The sequence below is a fragment of the Dreissena polymorpha genome, chromosome 4 (assembly GCF_020536995.1).
Source record: "Dreissena polymorpha isolate Duluth1 chromosome 4, UMN_Dpol_1.0, whole genome shotgun sequence".
NCBI lineage: Eukaryota > Metazoa > Mollusca > Bivalvia > Myida > Dreissenidae > Dreissena > Dreissena polymorpha.
In genome coordinates, this window is record NC_068358.1 from 56393890 (window position 1) to 56412491 (window position 18602).

The following is an 18602-nucleotide window of genomic DNA, read 5'->3' on the forward strand; positions in this document are numbered from 1 at the left end:
CGGTTCACTGACAATAAATCAAACATGTAATTCTTGCTACGCATCTTGCATTTAATTTTGTCAATTCAAATTATACATAAAAATATAATTAATTTTTAATCTGCTTGTTAATTGAAAAACAGCAACACAGTTTGTATGTATAAAACAATGTTAATACATAAATAGGATCAAGAATATTAAAATATCAACTTAGATTTAGTCTCCTTTACTGTACAGGATTTGTAAAGTTAGGTTAATATTTGTGTATTGAACAAAAATAACAACAGTGTAAAGAAAAGTTAATTTGGGGATGTTCTATCCAAACCCTGAGAGTTCAGATTTCCTCAAATGCCAAGTAAAGATTGTAAATTTCAACCCACTCCTCTGGTTAGTTTTCAGAGCGCACATATAATTAACTTTTGAGCTTAATGTCTCATTTGTACATGCATAACTGTATTAACTCCAAACCAACTAGTACAAGTGGTAGGCCAGTATTACATGGACTGGTGTTCACTGTTTACACCATTTCACAACCCCATCTGATACTGGTCAGTATCTTGGCAAGTGGCCAAAGTTGGGAGTGGAATTAATGGTCTATTACTGACTTCTGTGTGTGGTAAACACATGATACTGGTCATGTGGTAAAGTTGCACTTGTATACATTTGCCCAATACACAACACTAGCCTTGGCTATTTTTAATCAGATTGCATTGCTATCTATGGTGGTCATTGACTAGGGGAGTTAACTGCTATAAATAACATGTTTCATTACCATAAATTAATAAATAAAACATTACAAATTGTGTGCATGTTTCACATATTGTCAAATAAGTCAAAATGTGTGAAAGGAATCCAAAAAATCAAAGACTCAATCATATAATGGATATAATTGATTAGTATAGCTCCTGATTGGTTTTTGCACTATTAATTGGATACATTTCACAGGTCATTGACATAAGTGTCATAAATTGTAGACAGAATGTATAGAGAATTTCATCTTAGTATTAATAAGTAAATGATTCCATGATACTTATTGGATTTTATTTCAAGGTCACAGTGACAAAAAACATATTCACACAATGGCTGTCACTACAACGGAGAGCCCATATGGGGGGCATGCATGTTTTACAAACAGCCCTTGTTGAGTGAAGACATAACAAAATATGTTACCATGATTGTAACTCAGGTGGGTCATGGAAAACTTTGCTTAAAAGAATATTGTCTCAAATGACAATTGTTTAACTTTTTTCATAGAGTTCAAAATCAAAGTATTGACAGTACTGGTGTGACGATGCTTTTGAAGAGGAGGGATATAAAAGCATCAATTTAAGTTTATCTACATCACCACAATTGTGTATGAAGGTAGGATAATTTTGGGTTCACAAAAAAATGTGGGTATGCAAATTTTGGGTAAGAAAAAATTATGCCAGAAAAAAATTGGGTACGAACAAAAATTTGGGTACGAAAAAAATTAAGTTCCAAAAAAAAATTGTACCGAAAAAAAATGAGTACGAAAAATTTTGGGTATGAAAAAAATGTGGGGGTACGGGGAAGTGGTACCCGTGGGACCAATTTAGCGAAACTGGGATTTCTGACATTCTCGATCAAATCAAAAAATACTATATTTGGGGTTTTCCCAGCATCACAGCGTTTGAAGTGCCATTTGGCAGTTTCGTATCTGGTTCCTGTCCGGAATCTCTCGATTTATTTGAATGAGGACGGGAACCAAGCTTCCTTTACCTTTATCAATAATGATCAGCGAAGTATGACGATTGAGAAAATTTAGCTAACTCAATCGGGCTTGGTCTTTTACATAGGTCGCCATTGTGAAGGATTTTTCCATGGTATGATAACTTAGACGAGCTGCTTGGCTGAAGAAAGAACATATAATCATTTACTGATTGAATTTAATTTTGGTTTATTTCATGGGAGATTGATTCACTTATCAAACTGGCAAATTATCCATGAAGTGGTACATGATGATCACATGAAGGAAAACAAAATGTAATTCAGTCCTTATCCCTTTCCCTGGCACTCAGAAGCAAAGTGAAATGACTAAGTGCAAACAGCATATAACTCACAGTCTGTTAATATTTTATGCTGTTTGCTGCTCATCATTATCTTACGGTTTGAAATAAAGCCTTTAAAATTTGAATCTACAAAGAAAGGTCTTTAATTAAATTAAATTTTCTGAGGGACTACACATGCATCAAAATACGTATCTAAGTGGTAAAGCGTTAAAAGCAAGCAAAAAAACAATCGTGACTACTAATTTATTAGAAATATATTTTTTGTTTGTAAATAATTATCCGTCAAATGGGATACATTGGTAAAGCATTGTAAGAGTTGTTCTATTATTCATTAGAGTCCAGTCAATGTCTGGCTGTCTAAGTTATACACATGGTTGTCATGGGAGAACTTCTCTACCTTTTATTCCTTACTAAGATTTATTTCAGATGTTTTATGATCAATTTTTGTTTCTTAAGTTTTAGCTAACTGACTATAATTAGCTGTTGGAAGATTTTTATGTAAATAAAAAAATACTTCATTTAACTATGAGTACAAAATAATATGCTTGGGTTATTTTAGAAATTTAGCAAAAATGGTTTTTACTATCAGTTTTGGTATTATTTTTGTCCCCTACCGGTTTCACCGGAGCGGACTTCTGGTTTGTGCTCTGTGTGTCTGTCAGCCTGTCTGTCAGTCCTTCAGTCTGTCACTTTTTTCTGGATCCTGCGATAACTTTAAAAGTGCTTCATATTTTTTCATGAAACTTGAAACATGGATAGCTGGAAATATGGGCATTATGCATGTCATTTCATTTTGTTTCTACGTCAAAAATTCTGGTTGCTATGGCAACAAATATATAAAAAAAATCAAAAAAAATCTGACAATGGTGGAGCCGGTAGGGGACATATATTGCTTGGCAATAGTCTTGTTTTCATCTAGACTGTTAGCTAAAGTAACCATTTAAGTAAAGCAACTGATGTTCAAGTTTAAATGCTTTCAGTCCTAGAGGACAAGGAGGTGGCAGTGGTGAAGAAAGTACCAGCGGACGAACTCTTGCCATACTTTGTACCCTGGAGGTAGGGAGCTTTTAGCTTCAACTTATTTTGTCCAATCAGACTAAAGAATATTTGAGAAATCAGACCCTGGAAAGGTTTTCACCTTGCATGTTAAGGAAATCATAAATCAAGTTATTGCTGTTACTTACACGCACAATTTTAGGTATTATATGTCTATGTGAATTCTTATATTTTCCATACAAAAGGATATAATATTTATCATTTGTTACAACTTGCATTGACTTGTGAATTTCCCAAAAGCTGTCATTCTACAGGACGAGTGAAAAAAATCTGATGTTAAAACATATATTTTCTGACCAGTAAGACTATTTTTCATTTAATTGAATTCCTTTTCTTAAAGCATACTTATTCCAAAAGTAGAACTCCTTTTTTGTGCACTTTAATTTTCTGTATTGCCAGAAATTAACTAATCCAGTTTAGTCCAGATGTTTGTGTCTTCATTGTAAATCACATGCATGCTTGTGTAGCGGGACAAACAATAATAGACACGATGCCATGTGTCAATCACTTACTTTTTTTAGTAACCCCATAAGCCTATCAGGCGCCATTACATGCACTCCCCACATAAAGGTGAGTAATGGCATGTAAGGGAAATCATTAATCAAGTTATTGTGTTACTTACAAGCACAATTTAATGTATTAATAACTAGGGTAACTGACATTTTGTGAATTGTTCAGGAAAGCATATAAAGCAAAATACAGTAAGAGCACTTACGTTATTTTTGCGCTCAAAATATTTCAGTGTTGAAATTATGGTAACTGCTCCTTTCTTAATTTTTATTGTTTTAAAAAAGACATATCAATTTGCAGTTTTGTTTCGTTTTTCAACTGTTATTATAATACTTATCCGAAAATTTGAATACAGAAAAATGTTTATTATTTAAATAAAACGTATTTTTGCTCCTCCTGAAAATTTTACAAAATGTCAGTTACGCTACTTTTTACATTCAGAAAATGACATGCGCTTGTTATGTCAATTTCGAAAATTTGATAAAAACATATATTTTTACCAAAAAGGTTGACTTAATATTTTAACAGTTGATGTATGTCACCTTAATAAACACAAAAATGGAAAAAAGTAGAAATGTATTAAAATGTCAGTTACATGACTTATTACATTCAGTAGGCGATATGTCTATGTTAAATATAATTTTTTCTTTACAAAAGGATACAATATGAATTATGTTGGCACAATTAATTTGTGGTACAACTTTTAAAAATAAAAACAGATGATCACACAAAATGTCCAGAGATTTAAGGAGTTTGAGAATCACAAGTATTTCCTTGCAGGCACTTTGCCTAATTTGGGGAGTACCAGCATATACTATGCAGTCATTATTATTCGCCTAGCAATATAGTTTTTGTATATTACATCTGACAAATTGAGTTGTGTTCTGAGAAAATTGGGCATAATGCATGTGTGTAAAGTGTCATAAATCATAACAATTAACTAGTCAATTGGCATGCAATAAGAAGGGTCAGTTACTATAACCTCAACACAATTGACAAGTTGATTGGTATATGATAAACAGGGCCCAAATCCTTCAAGTAACTCCTACGTTATCTGCCTCTCACATCGCGATTTATCGTGGGACAAGTATAACAAGCAAATTGCAAAATGACAAACTTTAGTAATTTGTTCATACCAATAAATTGGCAAACTAAAGTGATATCGAAATAGTCTTTTTTTAAGTAAAACATTTCATTCTGCGAACAAAAAAAGTTTGACTATTGGCCCCTGCAGACGTTCCACGTCAGCCCCTGACTTGGTGGAAGAGGAGGATGACACTCTGATGGTGGCGCAGGACTACAACAATGCCATGGAGGAGATACAGCAGCAGAAGACTCACATCCGCCAGTGGAAGCTGCAGCAGAAGAGAGACAGGCAGCAGAAAGAGCGGGAACAACAGCTGGCAGAAATGCAGCAGATGCAGGAGGAGGAGTCCATTGCACAGTTGCAGGTTGGTATTGGATTGCAGGTTGGCTGGGAATTGTTTTCAGGCGTGCAGGGAATGGTTTTCAGGTGGGATGGGATTGGTTTGCAGGTGTGTTTGTTTGCAGGGGGGTGGGGGGGGGCAATTGTTTCCAGTTGAGTTGGTAATGGTTTTCAGGTGGGTTGGGATTGGTTCGCAGTTGGGTTGGTTTGTAGGTGAGTTGGTAATGGTTTGCGGGTGTGTTGGTTTTTGTTTCCAGGTGGGTTGATTTGGTTTGCAGGTGGGTTGGTATTGGTTTGCTGTTGGGTTTGTAATGGTTTCCAGGTGGCTTAATAATGGTTTCTAACAGGGTTGGAAATGGTTTGCATTTCGGAAGGAAAAGGTTTACAGTCAGGATTGGTTTGCAGGTGGAATTGGTTTGCAAGTTGTATTGGTTTGCAGGTGGGTTGGGATTGGATTGCAGGTGCATTTGGATATGATTTCAGCTGGGAAGGGCTTGCATATGAGTTTAGAACGGTTTGCTGTTGTAATTGTTTTGAAGGTTTGTTGGGAATTGTTTCCAGTTTGGTTTAGTTCGCAGGTAAGAAGATTTTGGTTGGGATTGGTTTGCAGGTAGGAAGATTTTGCAGGTGCATTTGGATTAGTTTGCAGGAAGGAAGATTTTACAGGTGCATTTGGATTAGTTTGCTGGGGGAAAGTGGGTTTAGAAATACTTCATTGGGTTCGAATGGAAGAGTCATTCAAAAGTGTAGTTTATCGAGTTATTGAGGTGAGTGAAGTGGCAATAGGCAGATTCATAGAGTAGTTATTGATGGGTGGGGTACAACTAGGAACAGTCTATAAAATGTTTGCAATAGGTGGAGTATGAGTTCAAGGAGCCCATTAATAGTTATATTGGGTTTGGTAGGATTGGATGAGTCCATAGTGTATTTGCAGGTGGGTAAAAATTGAATAGGTAGAGTGTGTTTTTTTCTATCAGATGGGTGAGGTAGGTAGAAGAGTTAGAAGACGTCCGTTGAGCAGTTACTTGTATGTGTGGTAGAAGTAGGATAAGCCCATTTAACAGTGAGTTTGGACGGGTTTTACATGTGAGTTAGGAAGGGTTTTACATGTGGGTTTGGAAGGGTTTTACATGTGGGTTAGGAAGGATTTTGCATGTGGGTTTGGAAGGGTTTTACATGTGGGTTTGGAAGGGTTTTACATGTGGGTTAGGAAGGGTTTTACATGTGAGTTAGGAAGGGTTTTACATGTGGGTTTGGAAGGGTTTTACATGTGGGTTAGGAAGGATTTTACATGTGGGCCAGGGAGCATTTTATGTGGGTTAGGAATGGATTTACATGTTGGTTAGGAAGGGTTTTACATGTAGGTTAGGAAGGGGTTTACATGTGGGTTAGGAAGGGGTTTACATGTTGGTTAGAAAGGGGTTTACATGTGGTTAGGAAGGGTTTTACATGTGGTTAGGTAGGGGGTTTACATGTGGTAAGAAAGGGGTTTACATGTGGGTTAGGAAGGGGTTTACATGTTGGTTAGAAAGGGGTTTACATGTGGGTTAGGAAGGGGTATACATGTTGGTTAGGAAAGGGTTCACATGTGGGTAAGAAAGGGTTTTCAAATGGATGAGAACGTTTTTATGACAAGGTTTTTCCATTTGATAGCAGGGTTGTTTCGTTTTTATGCCCCCCTTCGAAGAAGAGGGGGTATATTGCTTTGCACATGTCGGTTGGTCGGTCGGTCGGTAGGTCGGTCCGCCCACCAGGTGGTTTCCGAATGATAACTCAAAAACGCTTGGGGCTAGGATCATGAAACTTCATAGGTACATTGATCATGACTTGCAGATGACCCCTATTGATTTTGAGGTCACTAGGTCAAAGGTCAAGGTCACGGTGAACCGAAATAGTTAAATGGTTTCCAGATGATAACTCAAGAATGCATACGCCTAGGATCATGAAACTTCATGGGTAGATTGATCATGACTTGCAGATGACCCCTTTTGATTTTGAGGTCACTAGGTCAAAGGTCAAGGTCAAGGTGACCCGAAATAGTTTAATGGTTTCCGGATGATAACTCAAGAATGCATACGCCTGGGATCATGACACTTCATGGGTAGATTGATCATGACTTGCAGATGACCCCTATTGATTTTGAGGTCACTAGGTCAAAGGTCAAGGTCACTGTGACCCGAAATAGTAAAATGGTTTCCGGATGATAACTCAAGAACGCATACGCCTAGGATCATGAAACTTCATGGGTAGATTGATAATGACTCGCAGATGACCCCTATTGATTTTGAGGTCACTAGGTCAAAGGTCAAGGTAACAGTGACCCGAAATAGTAAAATGGTTTTTGGATGATAACTCAAGAACGCATATGCCTAGGATCATGAAATTTCATAGGTAGATTGATCATGACTCGCAGATGAACCCTATTGATTTTGAGGTCAAAGGTCAAGGTCACAGTGACCCGAAATAGTAAAATGATTTTTGGATGATAAGTCAAGAACGCTTTTGCCTAGGATCATGACACTTCATAGGTACATTGATCGTGACTCGCAGATGACCCCTATTGATTTTCAGGTCACTAGGTCAAAGGTCAAGGTCACAGTGACAAAAATAGTATTCACACAATGGCTGCCACTACAACGGACAGCATGTTTTACAAACAGCCCTTGTTTCTAGAAAGTGTCCTCTGAATTGTTGAGTTTAGGTTAGATTGGTTTTCTACTTTTGAAAGGAGAACATTTAAAGATGCAGATGCTTTAGGAATGTTTTTTTATTTTGATAAGATTTTTTATCAGAGCATTTGCACCAATAGTGTTTGTCCTTTGAGCACATGTTAAAGAGGGAGATATTTTCTAGAAATTATTATTGAGAGGAGCATATAGCTGAGAACTCTTTGTTTTTAAAAGATAAAGGTTCTTTGATTGAACCCCAGTATTTTCTTTTTATAATGAATTTCATTTACCAAATAGTTTTGTCATTCCAGAGAGTGGACCCACAAGAATATCAGCCAGATATCCTGAAAGTGCATCAACCTAAGGGTATGTTTAGCATTGCAATAAATTGTGAAGGTTTAATTTTGAATAGGGAAGGTTTTATATTGAAATGTGTTCACTGATCTAGATGTTTATGCAAACCTCATTTACTGGAATGCAAACCTCATTTTCTGGCATAAAAACCCCACATATATTTGCATGCAAACCTCATTTAATGGGAGTGCAAATCTTATATCCTGGAATGAAAATATTGCAGTGCATAACTTGATAAAATTTGATCAGTGAAAGAACTGAAATCTGTGCCAAATTGCTCGCAAATGAATTTTCTTACAATTAAAAATCAAAATTTAATTATTGCTGTTTTCAGATGAGCCCACACCAGCAGAGCTTGCATTGGCTGCAGGCAGAGCCTATGTTATATTGCCTAAGAAGTGAGTCTTTATTGAGGACATCTGTTATAAAAATGTGCACTTTACTCTGTTATATATTATCAATCAGAGAAGGAACATTTGCTTTGTTTGGTTTCTGTATCAGATTAAAATGTCTTCTTCAATATATGTCATTCCTTTGTTGGAAATGGGCAACAAAATTGAACAAAACTGCTTTAAGCACTTTCTGTATTTTTGTTCTTTTGAAACAGGAAAAAGAAGGCTAGATCAAGTATCAGCATGGCACGGTTGGACGACATTGAAAAATTCCTGAAGAAGAAGCCACGTAAACTGAAGCGAACCGAGTCGATGATCAGGATACCCAAACCTATAGAGCGGGAATTGCGTGTACCACAGTAAGTGCCTGGTATCATGATGGTTTTGTAGATTTTGGGTTTTACATGATTTTCATAAAGTTACCTGTATGGTAATGCAAAAAAAAAACATTAAAAACTTACACTTCCAAACTACATTAGCATTAGTGATTTTCTTGGATAGTTATATCTGCTTGAAAAGTGCCAAGGTAGGGATATAAGTCATTTGCAATCTTTGACTTTTCTTATTTCCTATGTTTGAATTAAGTTTCCTTTGTGCACACTTTTGAACTATATCAATGAGGCCATAACAGTTTGCCTGATAAATATGCCTCAACAAATTTAAATTGTTAACAGTTCTGAAAATAATGTAACTATGGAAATGGTGTTGTATTATATTTCATGCATAAAGCTCAGAGTCTGATTAATAATGGCAAGATTTATTTATTTTTTTAGACTGTGTTTGCTCTAAGTTAAACTATAAATATTTGCCTTGTCATACAATAACTATCTGGTAGACTTGTATGGACCTTTTTACCAAGAAGGCACAGTAGATGTTAAACTATAATGATTTGTAACCAAATCAGGTTAAAAAACAAGAAGTTCTGTTACATCCTATACTTTTGCTTTTACATTTCCATTTTTAGCTCACCTGAGCACAACGTGCTCATGGTGAGCTTATGTGATCGCATTATGTCCGTCATGCGTTGTGTCGCGTCAACATTTGCCTTGTTAACTCTTTAGAGACCACATTTATTGTCCAATCTTCATGAAATTTGGTCAGAAGAATGGTGATTTCAATGATATCTTGGATGAGTTCCAAAATGGTTACGTTTGCTTAAAAAACATGGCTGCCAAGGGGCGGGGCATTTTTCCTTGTATGGCTATATATGGCTTTAGTAAAATCTTGTTAACATTCTAGAGGCCACATTTATTGTCTGATCTTCATGAATCTTGGTCAGAAGATTCATCTAAATACTATCTTGGACGAGTTCGAAAATGATGCCGGTTGGTTGAAAAACATGGCCTCCAGGGGGCGGGGCATTTTTCCTTATATGGCTATAGTAAAACCTTGTTAACACTCTTATAGAGGCCACATTTATTTTTTCCGATCTTCATGAAACTTGTTCAGAAGATTTGTCCCAATGATATCTTGGATGAGTTTAAAAATGGTAACCTTTGCTTGAAACACATGGCTTCCAAGGGGCGGGCATTTTTCCTTATATGGCTATATATGGCGATAGTAAAATTTTGTTAACACTCTAGAGGCCACATTTATTGTCCAATCTTCATGAAACTTGGTCAGAAGATTCATCCCAATAATATCTTGGACGAGTTCGAAAATGATGCTTGTTGGTTGAAAAACATAGCTGCCATGGGGCGGGGCATTTTTCCTTATATGGCTATAGTAAAACCTTGTTAACACTCTAGAGGCCACATTTATTTTCCGATCTTCATGAAACTTGGTTAGAAGATTTGTCCTAATAATATCTTGTTATCGCAGGTGAGCGACTTTGGGCCTTTCAGGCCCTCTTGTATTTTTTTTTAAAGGAAGTCTGTTCTTAATAAAAATTCAAGGGGAAAGTGTCGTCCCTAATTAGCCTGTGCAGACTGCACAGGTTTATTTGGGATGACACTTTACACACATGCATTTAACCATGTTTTTACAGAGCAAGATTCATATACAACATTGATGTTTATTTTTAGACGTGTGAGAGAAGGATCTCGTAGAAGTTTGCCTGACATCTTCAGCTTTGAGGACTACTCGAGACGCAAGGGAAAAAAGTAGGGATAATTTTAATAAAAAACTTTAAATGAACATGAAATAGTAATTGTTAAAATGACAATTATGGTAAGAACAGTTTTAGTTTACATAAAGTTAGTATTTTTGGTAAAAGCCCAATGAGAACTTTCTTTAACAAGTATGAATGGAAAAGGGTAAATAATCTTTTGTTTATCATTTACCTCATGAGCATTTCACATGTAACAACAGTTACATGTAGGTATTGCCTGATGTGATGAAACTTGGTCAGAACCTTTGTCCAAATGATATGTCAGCATATTTAGGCACTGGCTCATATGGGGTCAAAAACTAAGTCACTTGCAGAAAATGAGGGAAGAGCTTGTTTAAACTCCCCACATCTTGGAAATTAAGAAATTTACACAATGTTATCATAGCCAATTTGGAAACTAGGTCATATGGATTCATACTCTGAGTACAAGATGAAATGGAAGAAAAAACATCATTTTAATCATCTGGCAGTCAATTTAATTGTCCAATAGTCCTTAAACTCGGTCAGAACAATTTTGAAACCTTGTCAAAAACTTGGTCACTTGATTACTTCTTAATAAATATTATTTTCAAGTTCATAACTCTGATTAGTGGATGTGTTGTCCCAGATTAGACTGTGCAGTCTGCACAGTTTTATCAGGAACCACACTTTGCGCTATGACTGATTTTATTATTTAAAGGAATTATCTTAGAAACAAAATCCAGTAAAGGCAGAAAGTTTAGTCCCTGATTAGCATGTGTGTACTGCACAGGTTAATCTGGGACAACACTTTAAACACATGCATTAAGCCCAGTTTTCTTAGAGGAAAGCTCACATATAAGTGCTAAATATCTCACTATCCACGCACAGGAAGGAGGCAGACACGCGTGAGTGGGTACGTGACATCTGGAACACGTGGTTTGACGAGGTGTACCCGCCCACCCCGGAGGACTCTGACTATGAGGAAGAGGAGGAGCTTACTGAAGAACAGCTGGCTGAGAAGGAGGAGGAGGAGAAGAAGAAGAAAAGGTCTCCTATCAGTTGTCAATTCTTGTTTTACTAATTACATAAAAGCGATAAGGGTGGCTTATCAGTTGTCAATTCTTGTTTTACTTTTTCCATAATAGCGATAAGGGTGGCTTATCAGTTGTCAATTATTGTTTTGCTAATGCCATAAAAGCGATAAGGGTGGCTTATCAGTTGTCAATTATTGTTTTACTAATGCCATAAAAGCGATAAGGGTGGCTTATCAGTTGTCAATTATTGTTTTTCCTATACCATTAAAGCGATAAGGGTGGCTTATCAGTTGTCAATTATTGTTTTACTAATGCCATAAAAGCGATAAGGGTGGCTTATCAGTTGTCAATTATTGTTTTTCCTATACCATTAAAGCGATAAGGGTGGCTTATCAGTTGTCAATTATTGTTTTACTAATGCCATAAAAGCGATCAGGGTGGCTTATCAGTTGTCAATTATTGTTTTACTAATGCCATAAAAGCTATAAGGGTGGTTTATCAGTTGTCAATTATTGTTTTACTTATTCCATAAAAGAAGAAAGTGCAGATGGCACAGGCTAATCTGGGACAACACTTAACGCACATTCATTATGCCCCCTTTTCCACTCAGAGGCAAAATAAAAAATGGCTCATGCACCCAGCATAAAATCAGAACCGCCACTGAGTAACCACGCTTATCTAGTTATATGCTGGTTGAATATAGCAATTTTTACTATGCTTCTGAATGGGAAATGGTCATATGTTTAGTGCAAAGTTTCCACAATGTAAAATTTAATTAAGATTTATTTAATTAAGTTTTAAGAGAAGCTCTCCTTTTGGAAAACGATGAAACTCAGTATCCCATTATCAATGAGTGGAGCTTAAAATTTCTGTGTAAAAAGCAAAATTATGTTGTCATGAGGTCTGGTCATATTGGAAGTTTTAGTAGATGTTTTCCTTAATATGTTGACTTATCATAGTTTGCATCTTATTAATTTTACCAAAATGTTGCTGTTTCTAAGGAGGCAATAAAAAATACTCGAGTCGCGTTCTGAGAAAACCTTGCTTAATGCATATGCGTAAAGTGTCATTCCAGATTAGCCTGTGCAGTTACAGGCTCATCATGAACGACACTTTCCGCTTTTATGGTATTTTTAGTTTCAAGGAAGTCCCTCCTTACTGCAAATCAATTTAAGGCGGAAAGTGTTGTCCCTGATAAGCCTGTGCTGTCTGCACAGGCTTATCTGGGATGACACTTTATGTTCATGCATTAAGCCCAGTTTTCTCAGATCGCTGCTCACTTATAGTTTACATATCTTTTCTTAATGATACAGCATGGGGGTCCTGGGTTTGGTCTATCACCATTTGAGGAGCATTTTTGAGATTTTTATGTCCCCCACTATAGTAGTGGGGGACATATTGTTTTTGCCCTGTCTGTCTGTTGGTCTGTTGGTCTGTCTGTCTGTTTGCGCCAACTTTAACATTTTGCAATAACTTTTGCTATATTGAAGATAGCAACTTCATATTTGGCATGCATGTGTATCTCATGAAGCTGCACATTTTGAGTGGTGAAAAGTCAAGGTCAAGGTCATCCTTCAAGGTCAGAGGTCAAATATATGTGGCCAAAATCTCTCATTTTATGAATACTTTTGCAATATTGATGATAGCAACTTGATATTTGGCATGCATGTGTATCTCATGGAGCTGCACATTTTGAGTGGTGAAAGGTCAAGGTCAAGGTCATCCTTCAAGGTCAGAGGTCAAATAAATGTGGCCCTAATCGCTTATTTTATAAATACTTTTGCAATATTGAAGATAGCAACTTGATATTTGGCATGCATGTGCATGTCATGGAGCTGCACATTTTGAGTGGTGAAAGGTCAAGGTCAAGGTCATCCTTCAAGGTCAGAGATCAAATATATGTGGCCCAAATCGCTTATTTTATGAATACTTTTGCAATATTGAAGATAGCAACTTGATATTTGGCATGCATGTGTATCTCATGGAGCTGCACATTTTGAGTGGTGAAAGGTCAAGGTCATCCTTCACAATGTCAAGGTCATCCTACAAGGTCAAACATCATATAGGGGGACATTGTGTTTCACAAACACATCTTGTTCCAAATGCATTGGTTCATCCCAGGAAAAAGACTCATCTGTTTTAAGTATTGTAACCATTGTGATGTAATTGCACTTCATAAAATGAAAGTTTATACTTAACGTATGCAAAATACTGTTGAACAGGAAGATTTTTGTTCTTAAGCTTTTCCTCATGAAAAATATTCACAACACACTGGCATATATTATAAAGAATTGTATGGACAAGCTCATTTTCTTTGCAGGAAAGATTCCCTATCAAGCAGTGTCCCAGAGGGCATGGAGTACATAGAGCCTGTCACAGAGTCTGAAGAAACACTAGAGGTCTATCAGGTATATTTGCTTTATTATGGTTGAATCTTAACCAGGATCAGTATATGGTATGGTCTTATGTTGAAAACTATGGCTTAGGCTAAAAAAGATTAAAAAATGTGTTTAAGGCAACCAGGCTTCTTAACCTAGCAAATATATGGCAGCCTTAAAGATTTGAGAAACCATAAATTATTTTTATTTTTTCTATTAAGTTCACTTGAACATATAATATTGTCTGAGATTTACTAGATAATTGTGTAAATTATGTGTATATTTATGAGTGTTATAAAAAAACTTCCAAGAAAAGTATGTTCATGTCTTTTTTTGTTCATGTATATAATGCGGCAGATCGTATATACGTTTAAACAATACTGCTTTATTAAATGATGCAATGTCGAAACATTTCTGCAAAGTGTTTGATCACCTCTTGTATTACCTGACAATTCTAGTTGATATGCATTGTTGATACGTTTTGGTCTCTAAACATATTACCTGTCTTCATTCGAAACCTGAAATTCACATATTTCATTTACAGTTATCTTGCATTCTATCAAATACGTTTAATACCTGGTAAATTCCAACTTTCTTATGTTCCCAATTGTACAGATCATCATGGAAGAGATAGAAAAACTCACTGGTGACATGATTAAGGCAACTAAACCAAAGGCGTTTGATTTCTGTCGCAGGGGAGCTCTCTACAGAAAGGTGAGAAACTGTTATACAATTTTTATTCATGTTTTATTTAAATTTATTTTACGCTTAATTATCTGTCTGGACTTTGGGTATGATGCTTTGGTTCTGTTGTATTGTAATGCTATATGTTCCCACTATCACAATATGATTTGAATATTGGTCTTAATTGGGAAACAATTGTGATTGTCTTGTCAGATCTATCAGATATAATTTGATCGTTAGGTCAATTGAGTCAATTGTGTTTATTGTGGAAAATGGTTGAAGGGTTCAAATATTGTATGTGATTTATGGGATGTATTGCTAATTGGGAATGTATTATAGAGTATCAAATTCATATTTCCTGATCTTAGTGATGGCAAGAAAAATATATAAAGTTCTGTTATGATCTGTTATGATCTAAAGAATAAATGAAGTGAGAGTCTGTTTGGCTGTTTTTATTTTATTTAGACCATTAGAGAGTCCAATCTCAAATTCCATAAATTCAATTGTTATAGATATTGTAACAAAGGGCATCTATTATTGATGACTATTATGTAATGTTTTCACCTCCTGCAAGAGCATACCAAGCCTGCTGTGATGATCACTTCAGATCGGTACCCATTTGTGAACTCATTCGAAACACTTAAAGGTCCTTTAATTTTGTTTATGAACAGACAATGTGCAATTGTGGAACCTGTGTTATTAATTAATCTTGAATAGTCTTAATCAAGCGCAAAGACAAAGCAGCATATCAACTATCATACGTATGGACACACATCTCATTGTAACAAAGTTTAAAAAATCTTGAAAAGACCATGCTCAGTTTTGTATGACAAATTGTGGTTTTGCAAGACATAGAATTACTTAATGGTTTTTTGGTTATTATTTTACTTCAACTTACTTTATGATGTTATCAAAGGCATTCTGATTGTTTGTTGATTTTGTTATTGTATCTGTCTATAATTATTCTACTTAACAAGTCAATTTAATTTGTATGCCCCCGGATCGAATGATTGGGGGTATATTTTTTTTGGCCTGTCTGTCTGTCATTGTGTGTGTGTGTCTGTCTGTCTGTCCAAAAACTTTAACCTCGGTTAAAGTTTTGCAATAACTTTTGAAATATTGAAGATAGCAACTTGATATTTGGCATGCATGTGTATCTCATGGAGCTGCACATTTTGAGTGGTGAAAGGTCAAGGTCATCCTTCAAGGTCAAAGGTCAAAAAAATAAATCCAAGGGAAGTAATAAGCTTTAAAGGGAGATAATTATCTGCACCTGCCAAATGATAAAAAAATTAAATAAATCAAAGCGGCGCAGTAGGGGGGCATTGTGTTTCTGACAAACACATCTCTTGTTTATTATTTTACACAACACTCTGTCATTTTGTCTTTTCACCGGTCATTTAAATTTTTGTGTTTGGCATGACGCAAAAACTATTGCTGCTAGAGGAATGAAACTGAAGAAACATTAACCAGCATGTAAATATGTGCAGTTCTACATTTTGGTTCACATCTTAAATGGACTGTCTGCAACCACGACGATGACGAAAAGAAAAGTTGTAAAATACCGTATATTACATTACTTGAAAAAAGTTGTTAAGTTTTCATATTTTCAGTATATTCGGTAATAAATTTTACTGGGTATGTCTACTAGGTAACTACCAGTTAACTATAAATAATGCCAGTACATTGATCATAGTCGTCACGTGGTAAACCCCAGGAATGCAAATTGTACATGTGTAGTGAATTGTATATATTTTATATATCAAATGGTCAATCTACTTGCGTTATTTATAGTGTGTATATCGTTATGTCACCTATTTTCGCAATGGACTTTCGATTTCACATCGCAAAATTTTATCACCGAATATACTGAAAATATGAACTGTTTAAAGTAATGTAAAATACCAGTCGTGATATTTTAATCAATATAAACTAAAAATTGTAAAAAAATACGTTATTTTTATACAATTTTTCTTTTCTTGGTCGTCGTGGTTGACAGTCCCTTTAAAGATTCAAGTGGAGTGTTTAGACAAAAGTGGAATGCAACAGTGTTCCCTGGACACATGTCTAGCTTTAAATTATTTGCTGAAGAAAATGCCATAATACACTTCTCATTTATTTCAGATTGGATACATAAAGGCTGCAGAGGAAGATTTGAGCAAGTATGACTCCATTGAACTATTTCAATTATTATTTCCCTGCTCAACAAAGTTGTAAGAGGGGAGGATACTGATTAAGGCTTTCCATCTGTTTATTATTGTCATGGTTTGGACATTGTTTTCTTGTCTGAAGCATATCCCAAAAACTAATCAACGTGAAATTTCATAAAAAGGTAGATCTCATTGATGGTATGTGCTGTGTACATGAACCAGAACTCTTGTTCACTTATTTGTAGAGTAATTGCTCTTTGTCAGTTTTGTCTGTAGCATATTTTGAAATTTGTTAGAGGTATTAGCTTGAAATTTCATACGTTTGTAGACCTCATTCAGCCAATGTGGAGTGCACAATAACCAAAACTCTTGCCAAACTCTTTTTTAGAGTTATTGCCCTTTGTAAATGTTTGTACTTACATTTTTGTCAAGAGTATGTTTCAAAAGGTATAAGAGTTATTTTCTTGAAACTTCATCACTTATTTTCCCCTAGTTTTAGAGTTATTTCTCTTGATTAAGTATGTACTTAAGTTATATCCAGAGCAAATGCCCTCTGACAAAGTGACCAACACTACGTCTACTAAAAAAAACAATACAATTACGGCTAAAACTTCAAGAAACACTGCAAAACATTATAAAAAATTATGCTTTTTCCTGTAGAGCCATTGTGATGGAGCCCCTGTTACTGGACGCCTACTGGCACCGCCATCTCCTGTACGTGCTTCAGGACAGAAAGAAGGAAGCACTGGACGACCTCACCTTCATCCTGAAACACACGAAAACACACGCCGGCGCTTACAGATCCATGTGAGTATAGTACCTCTTAATGCTTCTGAGTCGTGTTCTGTAAAAACTGAACCTATTGCTTTTGCGTAAATGTCATCCCAGGTTAGCCTGTGAAGTCCTCACAGGCGTCTCAGGGACAAAACTTTCCACCTAAACTGGATTTTTGATTTTAAGAGACCTTGCAAGGAAAAAAATAAATGCCGAAAGAGTCATCCCTGTTTACTCTATGTGGAAAGACACTTCACGCTCATGCAGTAAGCCATGTTTTTTTTAGAACCCATCTGATTTGTTCATTTAAGCATAAAAATTTGGCAAGAAGATTTGTGCATATAGTATCTTGGAAGAGTTCGAAATATCGTTCCAGTTGCTTGAAAAACATGGCCGCCAAGGGGGGGGGGGGCATTTTTCCTTATATGGCTATAGCTAAAGCTTGTTTACACTCTAGAGACCACTCTTGAAAAACATGGCAGAGAATTTATCCTTTTATGGCTATTATTAAACCGTATTAGCACTCTAAAAGTTACATTTATAGTTCACTCTTCATGAAACATTTGTTCTCATGATTTTTTGGTCTGTGCAGAACAGTTCAGTCCCTTTGTATCTCAGGTGAGGGACTTTGTGCCTTTCAGTCCCTCTTGTTTGTTAAAATACCAGTTACTTAAAAAACTAAAAAATGTTAACAATAATGGACACATACCAACAAGTCTTCAATGTCAAATATTCAAAACTTCTTCTTAATTATTTAACTTTAATAGCTTAAAACAAGAAGCAGTATGTAACATTTACTTAAAATGAATTTCAGACTAGTTTATGGTGTGAGGCAAGGGTCAACAAACAAATATTGACATCATAAAGTCCTGCTCCCTTAATTAAAGAACATAATAATGAGCCTGGCTCAGGGAAAACAGGGTATAATGCATGTGTGTAAAGTATCGATCCAATTTAGCCTGTGCAGTCGGGGATAACACGTACCTCTTTTATGGTATTTTTATGTTCCCCACTATAGAAGTTGGGGACATATTGTTTTTGCCCTGTCTGTTGGTCTGTTGGTTGGTCTGTTGGTTGGTTGGTCTGTTGGTTGGT

At 35.9% G+C, this 18602-nt stretch overlaps 1 protein-coding gene across 8 annotated transcripts in view; it reads left to right on the forward strand.

Annotated features, from left to right (window-relative positions):
• The window catches only part of LOC127878913 (uncharacterized), a 134738-nt gene that overhangs the window by 61736 nt on the left and 54400 nt on the right, over positions 1-18602 (forward strand). For all 8 annotated transcript variants that reach the window (XM_052425455.1, XM_052425453.1, XM_052425459.1 and 5 more), the window contains 11 exons: positions 2990-3065; positions 4810-5026; positions 7982-8036; positions 8359-8422; positions 8632-8775; positions 10441-10518; positions 11376-11534; positions 13842-13929; positions 14515-14613; positions 16708-16745; positions 17394-17540. In XM_052425455.1, coding sequence (XP_052281415.1) covers positions 2990-3065; positions 4810-5026; positions 7982-8036; positions 8359-8422; positions 8632-8775; positions 10441-10518; positions 11376-11534; positions 13842-13929; positions 14515-14613; positions 16708-16745; positions 17394-17540 — 1165 coding nt within the window. The remainder of the gene's footprint in view (positions 1-2989; positions 3066-4809; positions 5027-7981; positions 8037-8358; positions 8423-8631; positions 8776-10440; positions 10519-11375; positions 11535-13841; positions 13930-14514; positions 14614-16707; positions 16746-17393; positions 17541-18602) is intronic.